Below are 17,717 nucleotides of genomic sequence, written 5' to 3' on the forward strand. Positions count from 1 at the left end.
CTATGCATGACATTCTACCTTAAAGACATTAGAGCTGCTCTAATGACTTCAAACTGTGTGCTGGAGAAGACTCTTGAGAGTCCCTCAGACTGCAAGGAGATCAAACCAGTCCATCCTAAGGAAATCAGTCCTGAATATTCATTGGAAGGACTGATGCCGAAGCTCCAATACTTTGGCCACCTGATTCGAAGAATTGACTCATTGGAAAAGACCCTGATGATGGGAAAGATTGAGGGCAGGAGAAGAAGTGGGTGACAGAGGATGAGATGGTTGGATGGTATCACTGACTCAATGGACATGAGTTTGAGCAAATTCTGGGAGATAGTGAAGGACAGGGAAGCCTGACGTGCTGCAGTGCACGGGATCGCAAAGAGTCTGACTTTGCCTCTGAACAACAACTTCTACCAGCCGACATGGAAGATGGTCCAGAAGGATGTGGAGAAAATTTTAAATTGGTGCGGAAAGCAGAGGGGAATATTTGGATAATGTCTAAGTGGGTACATGGTCCTTCGGGGCACTCCATGACAGTTATTTGTGTCTGTCTCCCTTCCTAGCCTGTGAGTTTCTCAGGGCAGGGAAAAGGCTTCCTCATTTATCTCTCACTTTGTTGCCTGATGTATAGATTGTCACTGTTGTTTAGTCGCTCGGTGTCTGATGAATGAATAAGATTTGTGGCTTTGCCACTTACTTCCCAGATTACTTTGAATAAGATCCTTTCCTTCTTAAACTTCAGTGTCAAAATCTATAAAATGAGGAAACAGACTCTGTACCAAGGGAAGGAACCCTTGTATTGAAATGGAATTAGGGACTTCCCTGGAGGTCCAGCGGTTAAGACTCTACACTTCCACTGCAAAGGGTGTGGGTTCGATTCCTGGTTGAGGAACTAAGATCCTACATGCGATCCAGAAAGAAAAAAAGAAAAAATATGGAATTAGCGGCCAAGGAATGGAGGGATGGGCTAGCCCTGGTTGGGGACATCTCAGGGTCTTTAGCAGTGTGCTGTGCTCAGGGGTAGGCCTTATCTGGGGAGTTGCCCAGGACTCCAGAGAAGGGGATGGATTTATTTAGGTCAGTAAGAGGGCACTGGCTGTTAACCCCACAAATCCCAGTGGCCCCCTCACTCCTTACCAGCCTGCTGTAGGAGGAGACTAATTTTTGGAGGAAACTCTGGGTACCAGTCCTGCCCCAAGCCTGCCCACGAACAAGCTGTTCTTGTTTACGACCCCCGTCCTAAGGGAACAGCGACTGCTCATCCTTACATGTGATCTGAGAGGGTTGGTCTTTCAGGCCTGGCGGAAACTCAAGCTTCGCCAGCCACTTGGCACCGGAATGTTCAGCTGGTCTCCTCCTGGGGCTCATGTGACCAGGGCCCAGCTATAAATATCAGAGGGGCCTCAGACCAAGGCAGAATTTAGGCGCCAGGAGAAGAAGGCAAAGAGGCTCCAGGCGGGTATTCTGTGACAAAGACCCCCAGGTCTGCTCAGAGCAAGGCAGGTGAAGGAGGCAGCCAGGTGGGTCCCCACATCTGTCCCCAGGACAACATGGATTATAAGTCGAGCCTGATCCAGGATGGAAACCCCATGGAGAACCTGGAGAAGCAGCTGATCTGCCCCATCTGCCTGGAGATGTTTACCAAGCCGGTGGTCATCTTGCCGTGCCAGCACAACCTCTGCCGGAAGTGTGCCAACGACATCTTCCAGGTCAGTGCTGGGCCTGGCGTAGAACTGGGGCTCCAGGCAGCTACTTAGTCTTCCTGTGATGAAAGCTAAAAGAAAACTTCTCTCTTAGTCCAGAACCCTTCCAAACTGGACTTGTTTTTAACCCCCTCACAGTGAACCCCTGCCGAAGTCTCTGGAAGGGGTCGATGTGGCTGGGGAGGTGGCTCTGGTTGACCCATTCCTTCTCCATGACGCACTTGTCCCCTCCCCACCCTGCCTGCAGCTACCCCACCCTGTCCTGAGCACCACAGTTGACTCTCCAATCAGGAGTCAAATGCCTCAAGTGATAAGTGGGAGAGGCAGGCAGAAAGGAGAGAGAAACCAGACCCCAGGGGCTGGAGCCAGCTCCGCGGTGGCAGGGGGCCCAGATCTTTAGGAGGAGGGTGGCTGAGAGGCACTGGACAGTAGAGGCATCTTCCCCTTGAAACTGTTTCCTATAATGGGGAGCAGGAGGGGCTTCATCTCCTTAAGAAAAGAATGGGAGTGGGTGTCCATACTGGCTGAGAGACAGGCCTCAAATTTCCCCAGAAGCACTTTACAGAATGGTCTCTATTTTTTCTTTAAAGTAGCAACTCTAAGAGCTGGCTCTAATTACATGCCCATTTCATGAATGGACAAACTCAGGCTTGGTGAGAAAAGGTTGCTCACCCAAAGTCATTCCGAGAATTACTCTGCCTTGAGCCTCGGTCTGCTGACCTCCAAACCTGTTGATTCCTTAGTTGCTTCTCAGGTACTCCCTGTGTAAGTGGGCTGCCTCTCTCATATTAGGAAAGAAAGTGAAGTTGCTCAGTTATGACTAACTCTGCAACCCCATGGACGGTAGCCTGCCAGGCTCCTCCATCCATGGGATTCTCCAGGCAGGAGTACTGGAGTAGGTTGCCATTTCCTTCTCCAGGGGATCTTCCCAACCCAGGGATCGAACCCCGGTCTCTGGCGCTACAGGCAGGCTGTTTACCGGTCTGAGCCGAGGGAAGCTTTAAGTCATGTGGTTTGATGAGAATGGTGGTGGTAATCAATGGGGAAGACAGTCGGAGCTCAGAAAGGGAAGGAGCTGAGGGGGAGCCCCGGCCTCACCTCCACCCCTGTCGCCAGCAGGCTGCCAATCCCTACTGGACCGGCCGGGTTGGCTCAGCGGCCATGTCTGGAGGCCGTTTCCGCTGCCCCTCCTGCCGCCACGAGGTGATCATGGACCGCCACGGAGTGTACGGCCTGCAGCGGAATCTGCTGGTGGAGAACATCATTGACATCTACAAACAGGAGTGCTCCAGGTCAGTGCTCCCTCCACGGGGAGGCCGTCAGCCTGCCCCGGCCCATCCTGAGAGTCCAGCGCTTCGGGGCCCCATCCTCCTTCACCTGCTCTGGATCCAGGCCCCTAGCTGGAAGAGCTATGCCAGTTAGTCCAGACAGCTGTCTCCCTTAGGCATGAACAGAGGCTCATCTTATCCCCCAGCCCTGGCTCTCGGTGTCATCCAGTGAGTGGCAGGGGACCCAGACATTAGGCTGTCCTCCTAGGAGATACTGAGAACAAAATCAGGGGACAGATGAGATGTGAGAGGGAGAGTGAGGGAGAGGGAGCCACTGGGCCAGATAGGTGGCCCTGATGAGCAGAGAAAGCGTTCAGTGAGAACAAAGCCAGTTTCTCTATAATGATAACAGCAGTGCCAAACACCAGGAATGCTTCCTGCTGCTGCTTCACAGCAGTTCTATGCATTAGCAGGGCTTTCATCATCCCTGTTTCATGGAGGAGGAAGCTGGGGCTCAAAAAGGTAAAATCACTTACCCAGAGTTTCGCAGCTGAGAAGGAGAATTGCTGGGACCCAGCACAACCCATCTAGCTCCAGCTCTCCCTGAATGTGAAATAGCCACTCGTTCTTGGGCAGAATGTGTGCCTGGTGGAGGTTGTGCTGTGTTGGGGAGAGATAAAGCTACCAAGGAGATCTTTACTGATCAGCACGTCCTGACAAGAGGCTGCTGCCCTCACGGCCCTTGCGGTCCCACACCCTCACCAAATACGTGCTTGCAGGCAGTGTCCTGTGCCCCCAAAAGCCGACAGACTAGTGCTTGTCTGAGAAAGCTCCAACCAGAGAACTGTGTCCTCTACTCTGACTCTGCTACTCACGCACTGTAGGGTCTTGGGTGAGTCTCTGGGCCTCTATTTCCTCTGTCTCCAGAAACGGACAGTAAGAGTTGCTATTATGACTATCAAATAGGATGTTGATGGGAAGTGTTCAAGATGGCAAGTATTTATTGAGCATCCACTGTGTGCGGTGCTGCACTAAGCATTTTCCATGCATTATCCCCATTTTAATTCTCACAGTAATCCTTTAAGCCATTTTTACCCTCATTTTCTGATGAGAAAACGGAGACTCAGAGGTCTGTCCGAGGCCACTCAGCTAGCAAGTGGCGAAGCTGAGAGGGAGCCTGTCTGACCGACTCCGTGGTGAACATTCTTAACTGCTACTGCCTCTCATGTTGCCGGAGTTCAACACTACAAAAATGCGATTATGTTGTTGATCATGATCATAATAAAATCAACATTGCACCAAAATAAGAGTCGACCTAGGAAGAGGAAGTTGTGTTTGAACCCTCCCAGGCCTTTCCCCAGAACTGAATGATGGCGAGAGTTGTTGAGGTTCTGCTCCATGCCAGGCACTGCACATTCACTGCGGAGAACTCCTGCCATGATCTCGGTAGCTTGGGGGTGAAACCAGGGCTCAGAGAGGTGAAATCACTTGTCCAAGGTCACCATGAGTAAGCGGCAGAACAGTGTGGACTTGAACCCTGACGCTGGTGCCGGGGGTTGGGAGGATGGGCATCTGGGATGACGGGGGACACAGCACCAGACCGCAGGATCATGCCTCAGCTCTGCACCTGCTCTCACCCCAGGGCCCCCTTCCCAGAGGGCAGAGACAGGTGGCAAAGGAAGAGCCCTGCCAGCATGGGGGACCCTGGGAAGACAAGTCTGGAAAGGAGCTTATTTAAGATCTTGAGGGGACAGTAATGCCCTGGGTGTGATCAGTCATGCAGGGCTGTTTGGAGGTGAGGCACTGACATGATGGGGGATAGTCACCATTTATGACCTGCCTGCCATTGCTCAGTGGTAAAGAATCTGCTTGTCAATGCAGGAGACACAGGAGATATGGGTTCAGTCCCTGGGTTGGAAAGATCTCCTGGAGAAGGAAATGGCAACCCATTCTGGTATTCTTGACTGGAGCAATCCACAGACAGCGGAGCCTGGTGGGCTACAGTCCATGGGGTTGCAAAGAGTCAGACAGGACTAAGTGACTGAGCATGCACGCACACTGCTGTGTAAGGGGCTGGGAAATCAGAGATGACGTAGACGCTACTGTTGATTCTAGATGAGCGTAGAGTTAGCCAGGGCCGTAAAACCTAGACTCAAAAAATTGAATCTCAGGGAGGAAGTGACCGTGAGAGAACTCGAGGCCCTAAGAGGAGAGAGACAAAGGGAGAAAGTTATCCTAAGAGTGTGTGTTTGGGAAGAAAGAGAAAGAAGCAACTCTGGATCCTGGAAAGACTCTCAGGTTGGAAATTGAGGCTTGTGCTGGGCCATTGGATGGCCCTGGGCTGCCTCTGCTTTCACTGAGTGACTTGGGGCACACATACCACCTCCTTCTCAGAGCCTTGGTACACCATCATGGCATGCTTACTGATGTATTCTTCCCACTCTATTTAATCACCGCCTTCTCCATGTCAGGCACTGTACACTGCAGATTTAGGGCTGAAGACTACAGGCAAGTTTCCCTGCTTTGACAGAGATTACAGTCTGGTGGATTAAATATAGAATTCGGTGAGGCCATGAATATAAATTGCTTTGTTGGAAGCCCAACCTGCTGTAACCAAGAGCCTGGGGACTATAATTAGAACAAATGAACCTTAGCCTCCCCTGCCCTGACTTGCTGGGCGACCTTGGGCAAGTCCATTCACCTTTCTGGGACCCAGTTTCCTCTTTTCCAGAATGTCTCAAAATGACTCTGGGATCCTACAACTTTTTCCAGGTCCTGCACTAGCCAGGCCTGGGCCAACTCCATCACTGGAGTTTGAATCCTAGTCTTGGTGTCACTGGCTTCCCTGGTTCCGGGCCCTCAGAGAATGAAAAGAAAAGGATTCAGGACAGACAACCTCTGAGAGCTCGGGTTGTAGATATGGAGTGGGGTGGGGGGCTCCTGGGGCTGCAGGGGAAGACAGGGATTTCAGACCCCACCTCGTGACTGATGACTCTTCTCCACTTCAGCCGGCCGCTGCAGAAGGGCAGCCACCCCATGTGCAAGGAGCATGAAGATGAGAAAATCAACATCTACTGCCTCACGTGCGAGGTGCCCACGTGCTCCATGTGCAAGGTGTTCGGAGCCCACAAGGCCTGCGAGGTGGCCCCCCTGCAGAGTGTCTTCCAGGGACAGAAGGTACTGGCCTGAGTGACTCCCACCCCAAGCCCAAGCCTGCTGGGCAGATGATTCAGGATGTGGACTTGATCCCCATAGATCTGCTGAGCCGGCCTTTCAGGAATAGTCCCCCTGGAGGGACGTCCTGGGCCACAGGGAGAACTGCCCTTGCCTTCCTTGGGGAGATGGCTGAGCTCATGAGTTATACTTAGAGCCAGTTGAGGGCACCTGGGTGCGGCCCCAAGGGAGAGACCAGATCTCAGGGCCAGGTCACTCGGGTCCTCTCAGGCCATGACTTCTATAATCCAGTGTGGTTTGGGCCCCTGCTGCCCCTTCCTGTGCTGGTCCCCGCTCCCCAGATCCCCCTGCAGCAAGAGGCAGCCTTCTCCCTGGGTCCCTGGGCCTGTGAGAGCCCCACCACCCTGTACATACAATAAGCTGTGGCTTCCAAGGTGACTCAGTGGTAAAGAATTCACCTACCAATCCATGAGACACAGATTCAATCCCTGGGCTGGGAAGATCTCCTGGAGAAGGGAATGGCAACCCAATCCAGTATTCTTGCCTGGGAAATCCCATGGACAGAGGAGTCTGGTGGGTTACAGTCCCTAGGATCGCAAAAGAGTCAGACACGACTTAGTGGCTAAGCAACAACAATAACCCTTTTCTTTACTCTTTCCTCCCCTCCTTCCTCTCTTCCCTTGATCTTCTCTTCTAGAATTCTCCAACCTTTTTTTTTTTTTCTGGATCCTTTCATTCCCAGAAACAAGCCCCTCCTTGGCCAGCACACTGCTGTGCATTTGGGGCAGCTCACGTCCCCTCTCTGTGCCTCCACTGTGATATGGGGGATGCAGTGTCTCTCCAGTGTTCTCTGCTCTGGACCTGAGCTGCGCCCCAGAAAGATTCTCTTTCTAGCAGAGAGGGGAGTGAGGGTGCTGTGTTGCTGCCACTCCCATGAGGGTGGGCCCTGAGACTATTTTTGTCTCTCCTCTCCTGTTCCCCCACCGTCCCTCCCATCTAGACTGAGCTGAGTAACTGTATCTCCATGCTGGTGGCAGGGAATGACCGTGTGCAGACCATCATCACTCAGCTGGAGGACTCCTGTCGAGTGACCAAGGTGAGGGGGAGCATAGCTGGGCCTGGGTGTTCGAGGCCTCCCAGGGCAACCTGGTCTCTGGGGTGGCTTCCCCATGGAGCCTGGGCCTGGAGTGTTCACACAGGGATGGTTGGGGAGGGAATGACTAATCCATTTATGCATTCACTCACAAAAGCTTCTTGAGGACAGCTGGATACCAGGCTCTGCCAAAGATGCTGAGGATGGGGTGGCGAGGAAGACAGACCAGGTCCCTGACTTCAGGCAGTGTCCCCTTCAATCATTCCCAGCATTTATTCAGGGAACTAGTAGTTCTTAGAGCATTGTTCTCCAGTGTGCTATACACTAAAGCTTCTCAGACTTTAATGGGAAACTTGAAATCACCCTGAGATTTTGTTAGAATTCAAGTTCTGATTCAGTAGGTCTAGAAGGAGGCATGAGATTGTGCTTTTCTAACAAGCTCCCAGGATTTGCCCAAGTTGCTTGTCCATGGACCACACTCTGAGGAGCAAGACTGTAGAGGCAGAGGACCCTTTTCTATTTCTGCAAAAGCATCCATGATTTTTCATATCCCCTTGAGGTGGGGACCTGGGAATGACATGGGGGGTTGGGAGTGATCAGTGTATTTCTGATGGATAGAGTTGTGTGAGTATAGGTTCAGAGAAGGAAGAAGGATGTTATTATCTACGAGGGGCCCCCAGTCTAATGAGATGCTACTATTATACCCAGTTTACAGGTAAGAAAACTAAAATGTAGCGTCAGTGTTGGACAGCAGGGAGCCTCAATGTGGATACCATTGCCAGGGGTTGGTGGGGGGCTGCTTCTCCACTTCTCTGGGGACCAAATGATGCAGAATTTCCCAAATCTGGTCTTGGTCCTAAAGTGGAGAAACAGTGTGACTAGGGGGCACACAGGAGGCCCATATATGTCATCCTGCCTGACCCTAGAGTCTCCACTTTCAAGGAAAGGTGTAGCTTTCTCTACGATGCCAGCCTCTAGCAAACCCTAGCAAATGCTTTCTTCCGGTTAAGGCTTTGTTTCTTGTTCTGCAAAATAGGGGTGTGGTAAATCCCTCCCAGCTCTAGACTCTTCATTCCTAGCACACGCATCCCAGGAAGGAAGGGGTAGGGGATAGGAAGGAGGACCTGCAGGGCGTGACTCAGAGATCTCTGTCCCCAGGAGAACAGTCACCAGGTGAAAGAGGAACTGAGCCAGAAGTTTGACGTGCTGTACGCCATCCTGGACGAGAAGAAGAGCGAGCTGCTGCAGCGGATCACGCGAGAGCAGGAGGAGAAGCTCGGCTTCCTCGAGGCCCTCATCCAGCAGTACCGGGAGCAACTGGACAAGTCCACCAAGCTGGTGGAGACGGCCATCCAGTCTCTGGACGAGCCTGGTGGCGCCATCTTCCTCTCGGTGAGCAGTCCTGGGAGGGGGTGGGCCCTTCAACTCAGCAGCTCCAAGGGGCAAGTTGGGCTCCATCTCTGATCTCCAAAGACTATGCCTTTGGGGAAGTTATTTCAAGCTCATTCATATTTAAAGACTCAGTTTCCTCATCCGTATATGCTGTGCTGTGCTTAGTCACTCAGTCGTGTCCAGCTCTTTGTGACCCTATGGACTGTAGCCGCCAGGCTCTTCTGTCCATGTGGATTCCCCAGGCAAGAACACTGGAGTGGATTGCCATGCCCTCCTCCAAGGGATTTTCACAACCCAGGGATTGAACCCAGGCCTCCTGCTTTGCAGGTGGATTCTTTACTATCTGAGCCACCAGGGAAGTCCAAGAATACTGGAGTGGGTAGCCTATCCTTTCTCCAGGGGAACTTCCCCACCCAGGAATCGAACCGGAGTCTCCTGCATTGTAGGCAGATTCTTTACCAGCTGAGCTACCCAGGAAGCCCCTATCTGCATAGTGAGCATGTAACAATTTCTCCCTCCCTTCCTCTCAACTGATTTTATGAGGATCAAATAAAAGGATGCTTGTGAAATGGCTTTGCAAGCTGCAAAATACAGTGCCCATGTGGAGACTATTAACTGAGCACCTGGCGTAGGCCAGTTGCTGAGATGGAGAGACAGATGAAAGAGACAGCCCTACCCTAGAAGAGCTTGTTGGGGGAAACATGAAGGGATCAGCTATAAGATTTTGTAAGGAAGAATTAAGTTCAATGAAAATTTCCTAAGCATATACTGTGGGCCAGGCTTTGTGTTAGACATCGGGTATAAAAAGGTGATTAGAATATGATTCTTATCTTGGGGATTTCCATGTTTAAGAGTGCTTAGATGAATACTCCTAGAATCCAAGCTTCCTGCCACAATGGGAGGGTCCTAGGATAAAGACCAGACCATGGACAGAGGGAAAATCCACGCTGTTTGGCTGAAGCCGATGAACAGGTCAAAGCTGGGCAAGGGTACGGCACCAAGTGTGCATCTGCAGTGCCTGGTCCCGGTTTTGCTGATTTCCTGGGGCTCCCCTTTCTGCGGTTCTAACCCTTTGCTCTTTCTCTCCCCCAACAGAGTGCCAAGCAGCTCATCAGAAGGTCAGTGTCTCCCCAGGGCTATGAGTCAAGGCCCCAGTTCCCCTCAGGGCCTCTGGCATGTTCAGAAGGCCTCCTCCTTTGCATTAGTTCTGCTGGGAGGGGCTACCCCCGGGCTACCTTTCCTAGCCTTTGCATCCCTGCTGTCTTAGACATCTATTCTGCTTGTGACCCAAGGGAAAATACTCCACCCTCCAGGGAAGCCTCTGGGTGCAAGGCTTGGGTGTGGACACAAGCATGTGCCCTGGTGTAAGTTGGAGCTAACACACCTCCTTCCTTCTCGGGAACCAGAGATCTCACTGTGCCCCTCCCCCCTTTTCTCTCTGCCCCACAGCATCGTGGAAGCTTCCAAGGGTTGCCAGCTGGGGAAGATAGAGCAGGGCTTTGAAAACATGGACTACTTTACTTTGGACTTGGAGCACGTAGCTGACACCCTGAGGACCATCGACTTTGGGGCAGGTAAGGGATTATTTCCCCTGGAGGTCAGCTTCCCTCCCACTGAGCCCCACAGGGAGGCAGATACACTGCCCAACATACCCAGATATCCATCAAACTTGCACAGTCGACATCCGGATGAGCCCAGCTCAATAAACTGTGTATGGATCTGCTATAGGGAGGAACTTGGGGTGATAGAAACAGCAAGGCAATTTGGAATCAGGCGGTTCAGTTCAGTTCAGTCACTCAGTCGAGTCTGACTCTTTGCAGCCCCATGGACTGCAGCACACTAGTCTTCCCTGACCATCGCCAAATCCCGGAGCTTGCTCAAACTCACATCCATCAAGCTGGTGATGCCATCCAACCATTTCATCCTCTGTCGTCCCCTTCTCCTCCTGCCTTCACTCTTTCCCAGCACCAGGGTCTTTTCCAGTGAGTCAATTCTTTGCGTCAGGTGGCCAAAGTATTGGGGTTTCAGCTTCAGCATCAGTCCTTCCAATGAATATTCAGGACTGATTTCCTTTAGGATTGCTGGTTGGATCTCCTTGCTGTACAAGGGACTCTCAAGAGTTTTCTCCAACACCACAGTTCAAAAACATCAATTCTTCAGCACTCAGCCTTCTTTATGGTCCAACTCTCACATCCGTACATGACTACTAGAAAAACCATAGCTTTTAGGCAGACCCTTTGTTGGTAAAGTAATGTCTCTGCTTTTTAACATGCTGTCTAGGTTTGTCATAGCTTTTCTTCCAAAGAGCAAGCGTCTTTTAACTTCATAAAATCAGGCAGAAACTTCTATTTTTTTTTTTTAATTTATTTTTGGCTTCCCTGGGTCTTTGTTGCTGTGTGCGGGCTTTCTCTAGTTACAGTGAATGGACTTTTCTCGTTTTGGAGCACAGGCTTAGTTATCCTCCCGCAGGCGGACTCTTTCCAGACCAGGAATGGAACCAGTGTTCCATGCGCTGGCAGGCAGATTCTTAACCACGGAACCACCCAGTTCTGCCATTTCTTATCTTGCATGGCATTTTGATGGTTCCCTCCACCTCTCTGAGCTTCATTTCCTCACCTTAAACTTAGGTTACAAATGGGCCTACTGATAATGACCACCGAATGATGCTGGGCAACAAATAAGACATTGATTCAGAGGCCTGTGTAGGGTACTGGACATATACTAGTTATTGCCTAAATCTAGTCTTAGCTTCAGCTTCCTATGCTATAAACTTGGATGCTCAGGCACCTTAATTTATCTATATTCTGTCCTTGCTTCTGTCTGTGATTACTTTTCCATAGCATACCTATAATAATTTTAACAATATAGCCATAACGATAATAAAGGAAAAATAATAAGAAGCATGAGGAACCAGATGGAGAACAAAGATGTTGATAGTTCGCTCAAGGTTTCACAGTTGAAAGGTAGCTAGTTAGCAACAAAGAGAGGGAGGGCAGATCCAGTTCTGTTGAATGTTGCCTTTTTGTGATAAGTGGTGCTCTAGTGGTCTGCTGAGAGTAAGAAAGAGGGGTAGGGTCGTGTAGGGGCGGGGAAGAGCTGTGAATGGGCTTGCAAGAGAAAGAAAAGCTTCTTGACACCTCCTGCGTCTGCTCACCTGCAAGCTTTCAGAATCCGGAGTGTTAAATCCATTTTCAGAAGCCCAAATATACTCTATTCTTGGGTAAGGACGACATACATCCCAAAGCTGAGGTGTCAATGAAAGTGTTAGTCGCTCAGTTGTGTCCAACTCTTTGTGACCCCATGGACTGTAGCCCACCAGGTTCCTCCGTCCATGGGATTCTCCAGGCAAAAATACTGGAGTGGGTTGTCATTTCCTTCTCCAGGGGATCTTCCCGACCTGGGGATCGAACCTGGGTCTCTGGCATTGCAGACAGACTCTCTACTGTCTGAGCCACCAGGGAAGTTGCCAGTCACCAGGGAGGTGTCAATGGACTTGGGTAAATCCATGGCTGTAGATCATCTGGGCTTCCCACGTGGTGTTAGTGTTAAAGAACTCGGCTGCTGGCCAGTTCCATCCCTGGTTGGGAACCCGGTTCCATCCCTGGTTGGGTTCTTCCCGGCTTGGGAAGATCCCTGAAGTCATCCTCCCTAAACTAAGATATTCAAGAGTGGATCATACTATGTGAGCAGTCTGACACTGTGAATACCCGCACTGCCTTGAGTAACCTCCCTGAGCCTTTCTGTGTCCTCACGGGTAAATGGGGAGAGCACCCATGGCTACCATTCATTGAGAACTTTCTGTGTCCTGGCCACTGAGCCCTGGACATGAATTCTGCTGTTTAATACAACAGCTTTAAGAGGTAGTTCTTTTGTAGTCAAGGCAATAACACCCAGGAAAGGTGGGAGAATGGATCCATGACCACGTACGACTGAGTCCGTTTGCTGTCCACCTGAAACCATCACAGTGTTGTTAATCGGCTATAATCCAATATAAAATAAAAAAAAATAAACCAAGGAAAGGTGAGTGACTTGCAGAGCCCACATGGGCAGTAAATGCAGGTTCCATCGAGGGTCATCTGGGGATTGTATGAGGCAATGCGTGTACAGTCCTTAGCACAAGTGAGCACTTGGCACATAGTAAATTCTTAGCAAATGCTGCTATAAGTAGTTAATTGTAATAATGGTTTAAACCACCACACACACACACAAAATTCCTCGGGTTATGCACAGATCCCAGTTGTCAGTTTGGAGGAATTAACTCTTTCAAGCCCTTCTCCAGATACTCTTGACAAATACTCTGAGTCTGTACTGACCCCTTCAGGGCACCCAAAGGCTCAAAGTAGGGGCTTGAGAGAGGGGGTGGGGAAGGGGCCTGTCCCCTGTGAGTAGAGCTTGAAGGTGAGACCCCAGGACGGGAAAGTGAGCACAGAGCTTGTACCTTAGTCACCATCTGGGGCTCAGTTTCAGGCAACTAACGAACAGATGGCCCCTGAAGGGCTCCCCACCCTGTATCCACGGCCCTGTAGGCTAAGGAATGCGGGAAAACTGGACAAGGAGTGTGAAGCAAGCAGATTTCAAAGACTGAGCAAATTCCTTCAGGATAAGGACTCTGATTCCTGGGACAAGGCATTTCCCTGCATCTCCCAGGGAATGACGCTCTGTGTGCAGAGGCAGACGGTCTGGGTGTGCATTCCTGGGGTCTCCTCTGGCCACAGTCAGACCAGGGAAGAGATGCTGCTGCCCCCAGAACAAAGGGGGTCTTGAGCCTCCCTGCCTTGGAGCCTGCTGGAGGAGGGAGGACCAAGCCCATCACCTTCTGGGCCCCTGAGGTCACCACATGGCCCTTTGATCCTGGCTAGACAGTGAGAGGTTTTAGTTTTGGGGGATCCAAAATCACTGCAGATAGTGACTGCAGCCATGAAATTAATAGATGCTTGCAACTTGGAAGAAAAGTTATGACCAACATAGACAGCATATTAAAAAACAGAGACATTACTTTGCCGACAAAGGTCTGTCTAGTTAAAGCTATGGTTTTTCCAGTAGTTATGTATGGATGTGAGAGTTGGACCATAAAGAAGGCTGAGTGCCGAAGAATTGATGCTTTTGAACTGTGGTGTTGGAGAAAACTCTTGAGAGTCCCTTGGACAGCAAGGAGATCCACCCAGTCCATCCTAAAGGAAATCAGTCCTGAATATTCATTGGAAGGACTGATGCTGAAGCTGAAACTCCAATACTTTGGCCACCTGGTGCAAAGAACTGACTCACTGGAAAAGACCCTGATGCTGGAAAAGATTGGAGGCAGGAGGAGAAGGGGACGACAGAAGAGGAGATGGTTGGATGGCATCACAGACTCAATGGACATGAGTTTGAGCAAACTCCGGGAGTTGGTGATGGACAGGGAAGCCTGGTGTGCTGCAGTCCATGGGGTCGCAAAGAGTCAGACACGACTGAGCGACTGAACTGAACTGGGTGCCTCCAGCCTGGATCTCCTTTGAACTTCTCCTCTGAGACACCAGCCCCAACCTAAGGCAATTGTTCTTTGTCACACACAGATGAGGAAGAGGAGTTCATTGAAGAAGAAGAAGATCAGGAAGAGGAAGAGTCCACAGAGGGGAAGGAAGAAGGTGAGATACCCATCTAGCTCCACCTTTTCATTCATTCAGTGACAACTTGAGATCCCTGCTGAGTGACACTGAGATGATGTTTCCCGTCCCCAGCAGGGGTTTTAAACCCTTTTTAAGAGTTTCTAAGGTAAAATCAAAAAGAGATTTGAAGGTAAAATCCCGTTCCCTTTTCTCTTAGAGAAGTCCCTCCAACTATTCATAATAAAGAGCTCTCATTTTACCTCTAAATGACCTTCCTAAATGGAAAGTGACACAGTGCAACAGAAGTCAGAGAGAGCACTCAGGCTTGGCTCAAAATTCAAAATTTTAAAAATTAGTTGTCAGCATTGTAAAAATTAGTAGTCTTTTTTTAAAAGGAGCGTTCGTTTTTTACAAGAAGATTTCAATAAAGAATTTGGATTTTCTTCTTGTGAAAATTTGGAAAGAGCAAACAATGCTGGGGCTTCCCGGGTGGCTCAGTGGTAAAGAATCTGCCTGTAATGCAGGAGACATGGGTTCGATCCCTGGGTCGGGAAGATCCCCTGGAGAAGGAAATGGCAACCCACTCCAGTATTCTTACCTGGATAATTCCATGGACAGCAGAGCCTGCTGAGCTATAGTCCATGAGGTCACAAAAGAGTTGGACATAACTGAGCAGCTAACACTTTCATTTTTCAGCCGTCTATAGTTTTTTTGCATTGGATCTCCAATCCATAGCATTCAGGCAGCTAAATTCCATTTTGATTTTAAAAGGAAGAGGTCAGGCAGGAGTTAGCGATCACTCAGTCATGTCCGACTCTGCGACCCCATGGACTGAAGCCTACCAGGCTTCTCTGTCCATGGGATTTTCCAGGCGAGAGTACTGGAGTGGGTTGCCATTTCCTTCTCCAGAGGATCTTCCCAACCCAGGATCAAAGCCAGGTCTCCCGCATTGTAGGCAGATGCTTTACCGTCTGAGCCACCAGGGAAGCCCAGGCAGGAACTGGGGTTTGATAATCTTCCCCCCGCAGCTTGGTAAGCCCTGCATCCTCCTGCGTTCCCGTCTCACCTTGGTTTTCTTTGTCTTTTTCTTTCAGGACGCCAGTAAGGAGATGCTGAGGGAGAGACCCTCTGGATGCAGAGAGACAGGGGAGGGTGGGGATGGGCCCAGCTGCCTTAGTGACAGGCCCAGGGTGGGAGGGGTCAGGGCCCCTGGAGGGGCAACGGGGAGGTGTGTCTTCTCTCTGCTCAGAGAGCAGGAACTAGGAGTAGGACCCCACCGCTGTGTCCAGCGTTGCGAACCAGAATTGGAAACGTGCTTGAAACAACCACACTGGATTCTTTTCTACGTTGGTGCAAAATGGAATATTTTGTACATTTTTTAAATGTGATTTTTGTATACTTGTATATGTATGCCAATTTGGTGCTTTTTGTAAAGGAACTTTTGTATGATAATGCCTGGTCATTGTGTGACTGGCGATTGTTATAAAGAAGGGAAGGAAGCCAGGTTGATACAGCTGCCCACTTCCTCTCCTTGGTGGGAGGACTTTGTAGCACTCACAGGTCCAGGAAAGGATAATGTACTGTATTTCAGTGTCTATACCCCACATAAGGGACGGTGACCGAGTTTGTGTTATATGTTGTTTTAATAAATGCACAGAGCTTTCTTCCAATTATTACTAAAAGAGCTGGGGTCTCATTCAGCCTTTTTGTTCAGTGAGGAGAGTTCAGGGCAGATGGACAGAAGGGCCTGCTAGGAAGTGTTGGCAGGAAAGAGACAGTAATGGCAAAAACCTAGGTTTCCATCCCACCAAACAAGTTGTCCTTCAAACTGGCATGTCCCGATGAGAGCTCCTTGGAAAACTGGCCCTGACAGGCCCCGTCAGAAAAGATTGCATTTAATGCCTTGTTCTCTGGTTCTCTAGAAAACACAGCCTGAGGCAAAGAGTGAATAGTTGAGCTACATTCCCAGGACAGCCAGAGTGAAGGGAAGGGGAAGCCAGGCAGGAAAGTGAAGTGAAAGTCGCTCAGTCATGTCCAACTCTTGGCGACCCTGTGGGCTATATATACAGTCCATGGAATTCTCCAGGCCAGAATACTGGAGTGGGTAGTCTTTCCCTTATCCAGGCGATCTTCCCAACCCAGGGATTGAACCCAGGTCTCCCACACTGCAGGCAGATGCTTTACCAGCTGAGCCACTAGGGAGGAAAGCAAATATATAAAGTATAATTTACCAAGCTGGCCACAGCTTCACCAAGAGAGCTGGCTGCTTGCTCAAGCATGGGAGATGCTTCTAGCAGGGCAGAAAGAATAATGTGCCTTGAACAGATCATCAGTAAGAAGAAGGGGGAGACTTGTCTCCTGGCTTCTTTCACCTCCCATCTCTTAGGATTGGAGTTTGCCTCCCAGAGCGTCAATGCCCTGAGCGTCCCTTGTGTCACTTGACCCTTTGGGCAGCTGTGGGGGCTGCTCAGGGGCTGTCAGCTGACTCTGCAGGTGGTGAGAGGAGCCTCCAGGTCTTGTGGGGTTGGGTGTGGTTTTTGTGCTGGTCTCAGCTTATTAATGACTAATGTGGTTAGACCGGCCCTTGTTATTCTTGTTAATTTCAAGATGCCTTTAAGTACTAAGCAACAGGAAAGTTTGAAAAATAAAGGTTTATTACTTACAAGATCTGGACGTTACATAGCATACTACGCAGTGAATTCACAGGTGGAGAGAGGGAGGGATAAAGCATGGGCCTGTCTTCTGCTTCTATTGGGGTTGAGGGTGGGGGCCTAGAGTTTTGAAGGCTCACTCTTTATTGATGAATTTAAAACATAAGCGTGGGATTTTATAGCATGGGAAGAGAGAGAAAAAAAGCGAGTGACCCAAATTGTCAGTTAGCCAAATCAACTAAGATTGTGAAAACAGAGGAATCTCAGTGGGGAGAGGCGCCCAAGGTGTTTGCTAGACATAGGCCCCTTCAAGTGGTTGCCTCTTTTAAAATGGATGGCAATCAGAGCTTAAGTCAGGCACTCACTTTACAAAAAAGAAAATAAAACAAAATCTGACAAGGCTTATGGTTAGAAGGCTAGAGCCGCTGCTGCCCTCACCGTGGTGGTCACCACGGAGGCTCTGCTGGAGCCCAGACTTACTCCAGGGAAGGCCAAGCCAGCCACCTATGCTAGGGCATAGGATGATGACCGTGGCTGAAGCAATATCAGGCTCTCCAGGAACAAGGGGCTGGGAGAGAGGTGAGGCTGAGTCAGTCTGATGGAGGTGCGTCAACTGGATTTGAGACCCTTAAGATTTAGGAATTTGAGGAACTCTGCAGAGTCCGTCCCACCCTTTTTGACATTCAGAACTCAGTAGCAACTTAAGGGCTCTGTGCAGTCCTGCCATAAAGTTCATGGTGTTCAGAATACCACCTGATCTTTAAAGCTTTTATGTTTTAGGATGTTCCATCCTAAAGGAAATCAGTCCTGAATATTCATTGGAAGGACTGATGTTGAAGCTGAAACTCCAACACTTTGGC

General features: G+C 50.0%; 1 protein-coding gene across 2 annotated transcripts; it reads left to right on the plus strand.

Moving 5' to 3' along the window:
* Positions 1-1,294: 1,294 nt before the first annotated feature.
* Positions 1,295-15,888, plus strand: TRIM63 (tripartite motif containing 63). Of its 2 annotated transcripts, XM_069574981.1 has the most exons (9): positions 1,416-1,700; positions 2,814-2,986; positions 5,971-6,139; positions 7,137-7,232; positions 8,388-8,621; positions 9,717-9,739; positions 10,071-10,195; positions 14,174-14,245; positions 15,301-15,888. In XM_069574981.1, the coding sequence occupies exons 1-9, from the start codon at positions 1,542-1,544 to the stop codon at positions 15,309-15,311; spliced, it is 1,062 nt and encodes a 353-aa protein (XP_069431082.1). In that variant the 5' UTR covers positions 1,416-1,541; the 3' UTR covers positions 15,312-15,888. The 2 variants fall into 2 exon arrangements, with proteins under 2 accessions (XP_069431081.1, XP_069431082.1); XM_069574980.1 differs by lacking the exon at positions 9,717-9,739 and having other exon boundaries at positions 1,295-1,700; positions 8,388-8,641.
* The last annotated feature ends 1,829 nt before the right edge of the window (positions 15,889-17,717 follow it).

The sequence above is a fragment of the Ovis canadensis genome, chromosome 2 (genome assembly GCF_042477335.2).
Source record: "Ovis canadensis isolate MfBH-ARS-UI-01 breed Bighorn chromosome 2, ARS-UI_OviCan_v2, whole genome shotgun sequence".
Lineage (NCBI taxonomy): Eukaryota > Metazoa > Chordata > Mammalia > Artiodactyla > Bovidae > Ovis > Ovis canadensis.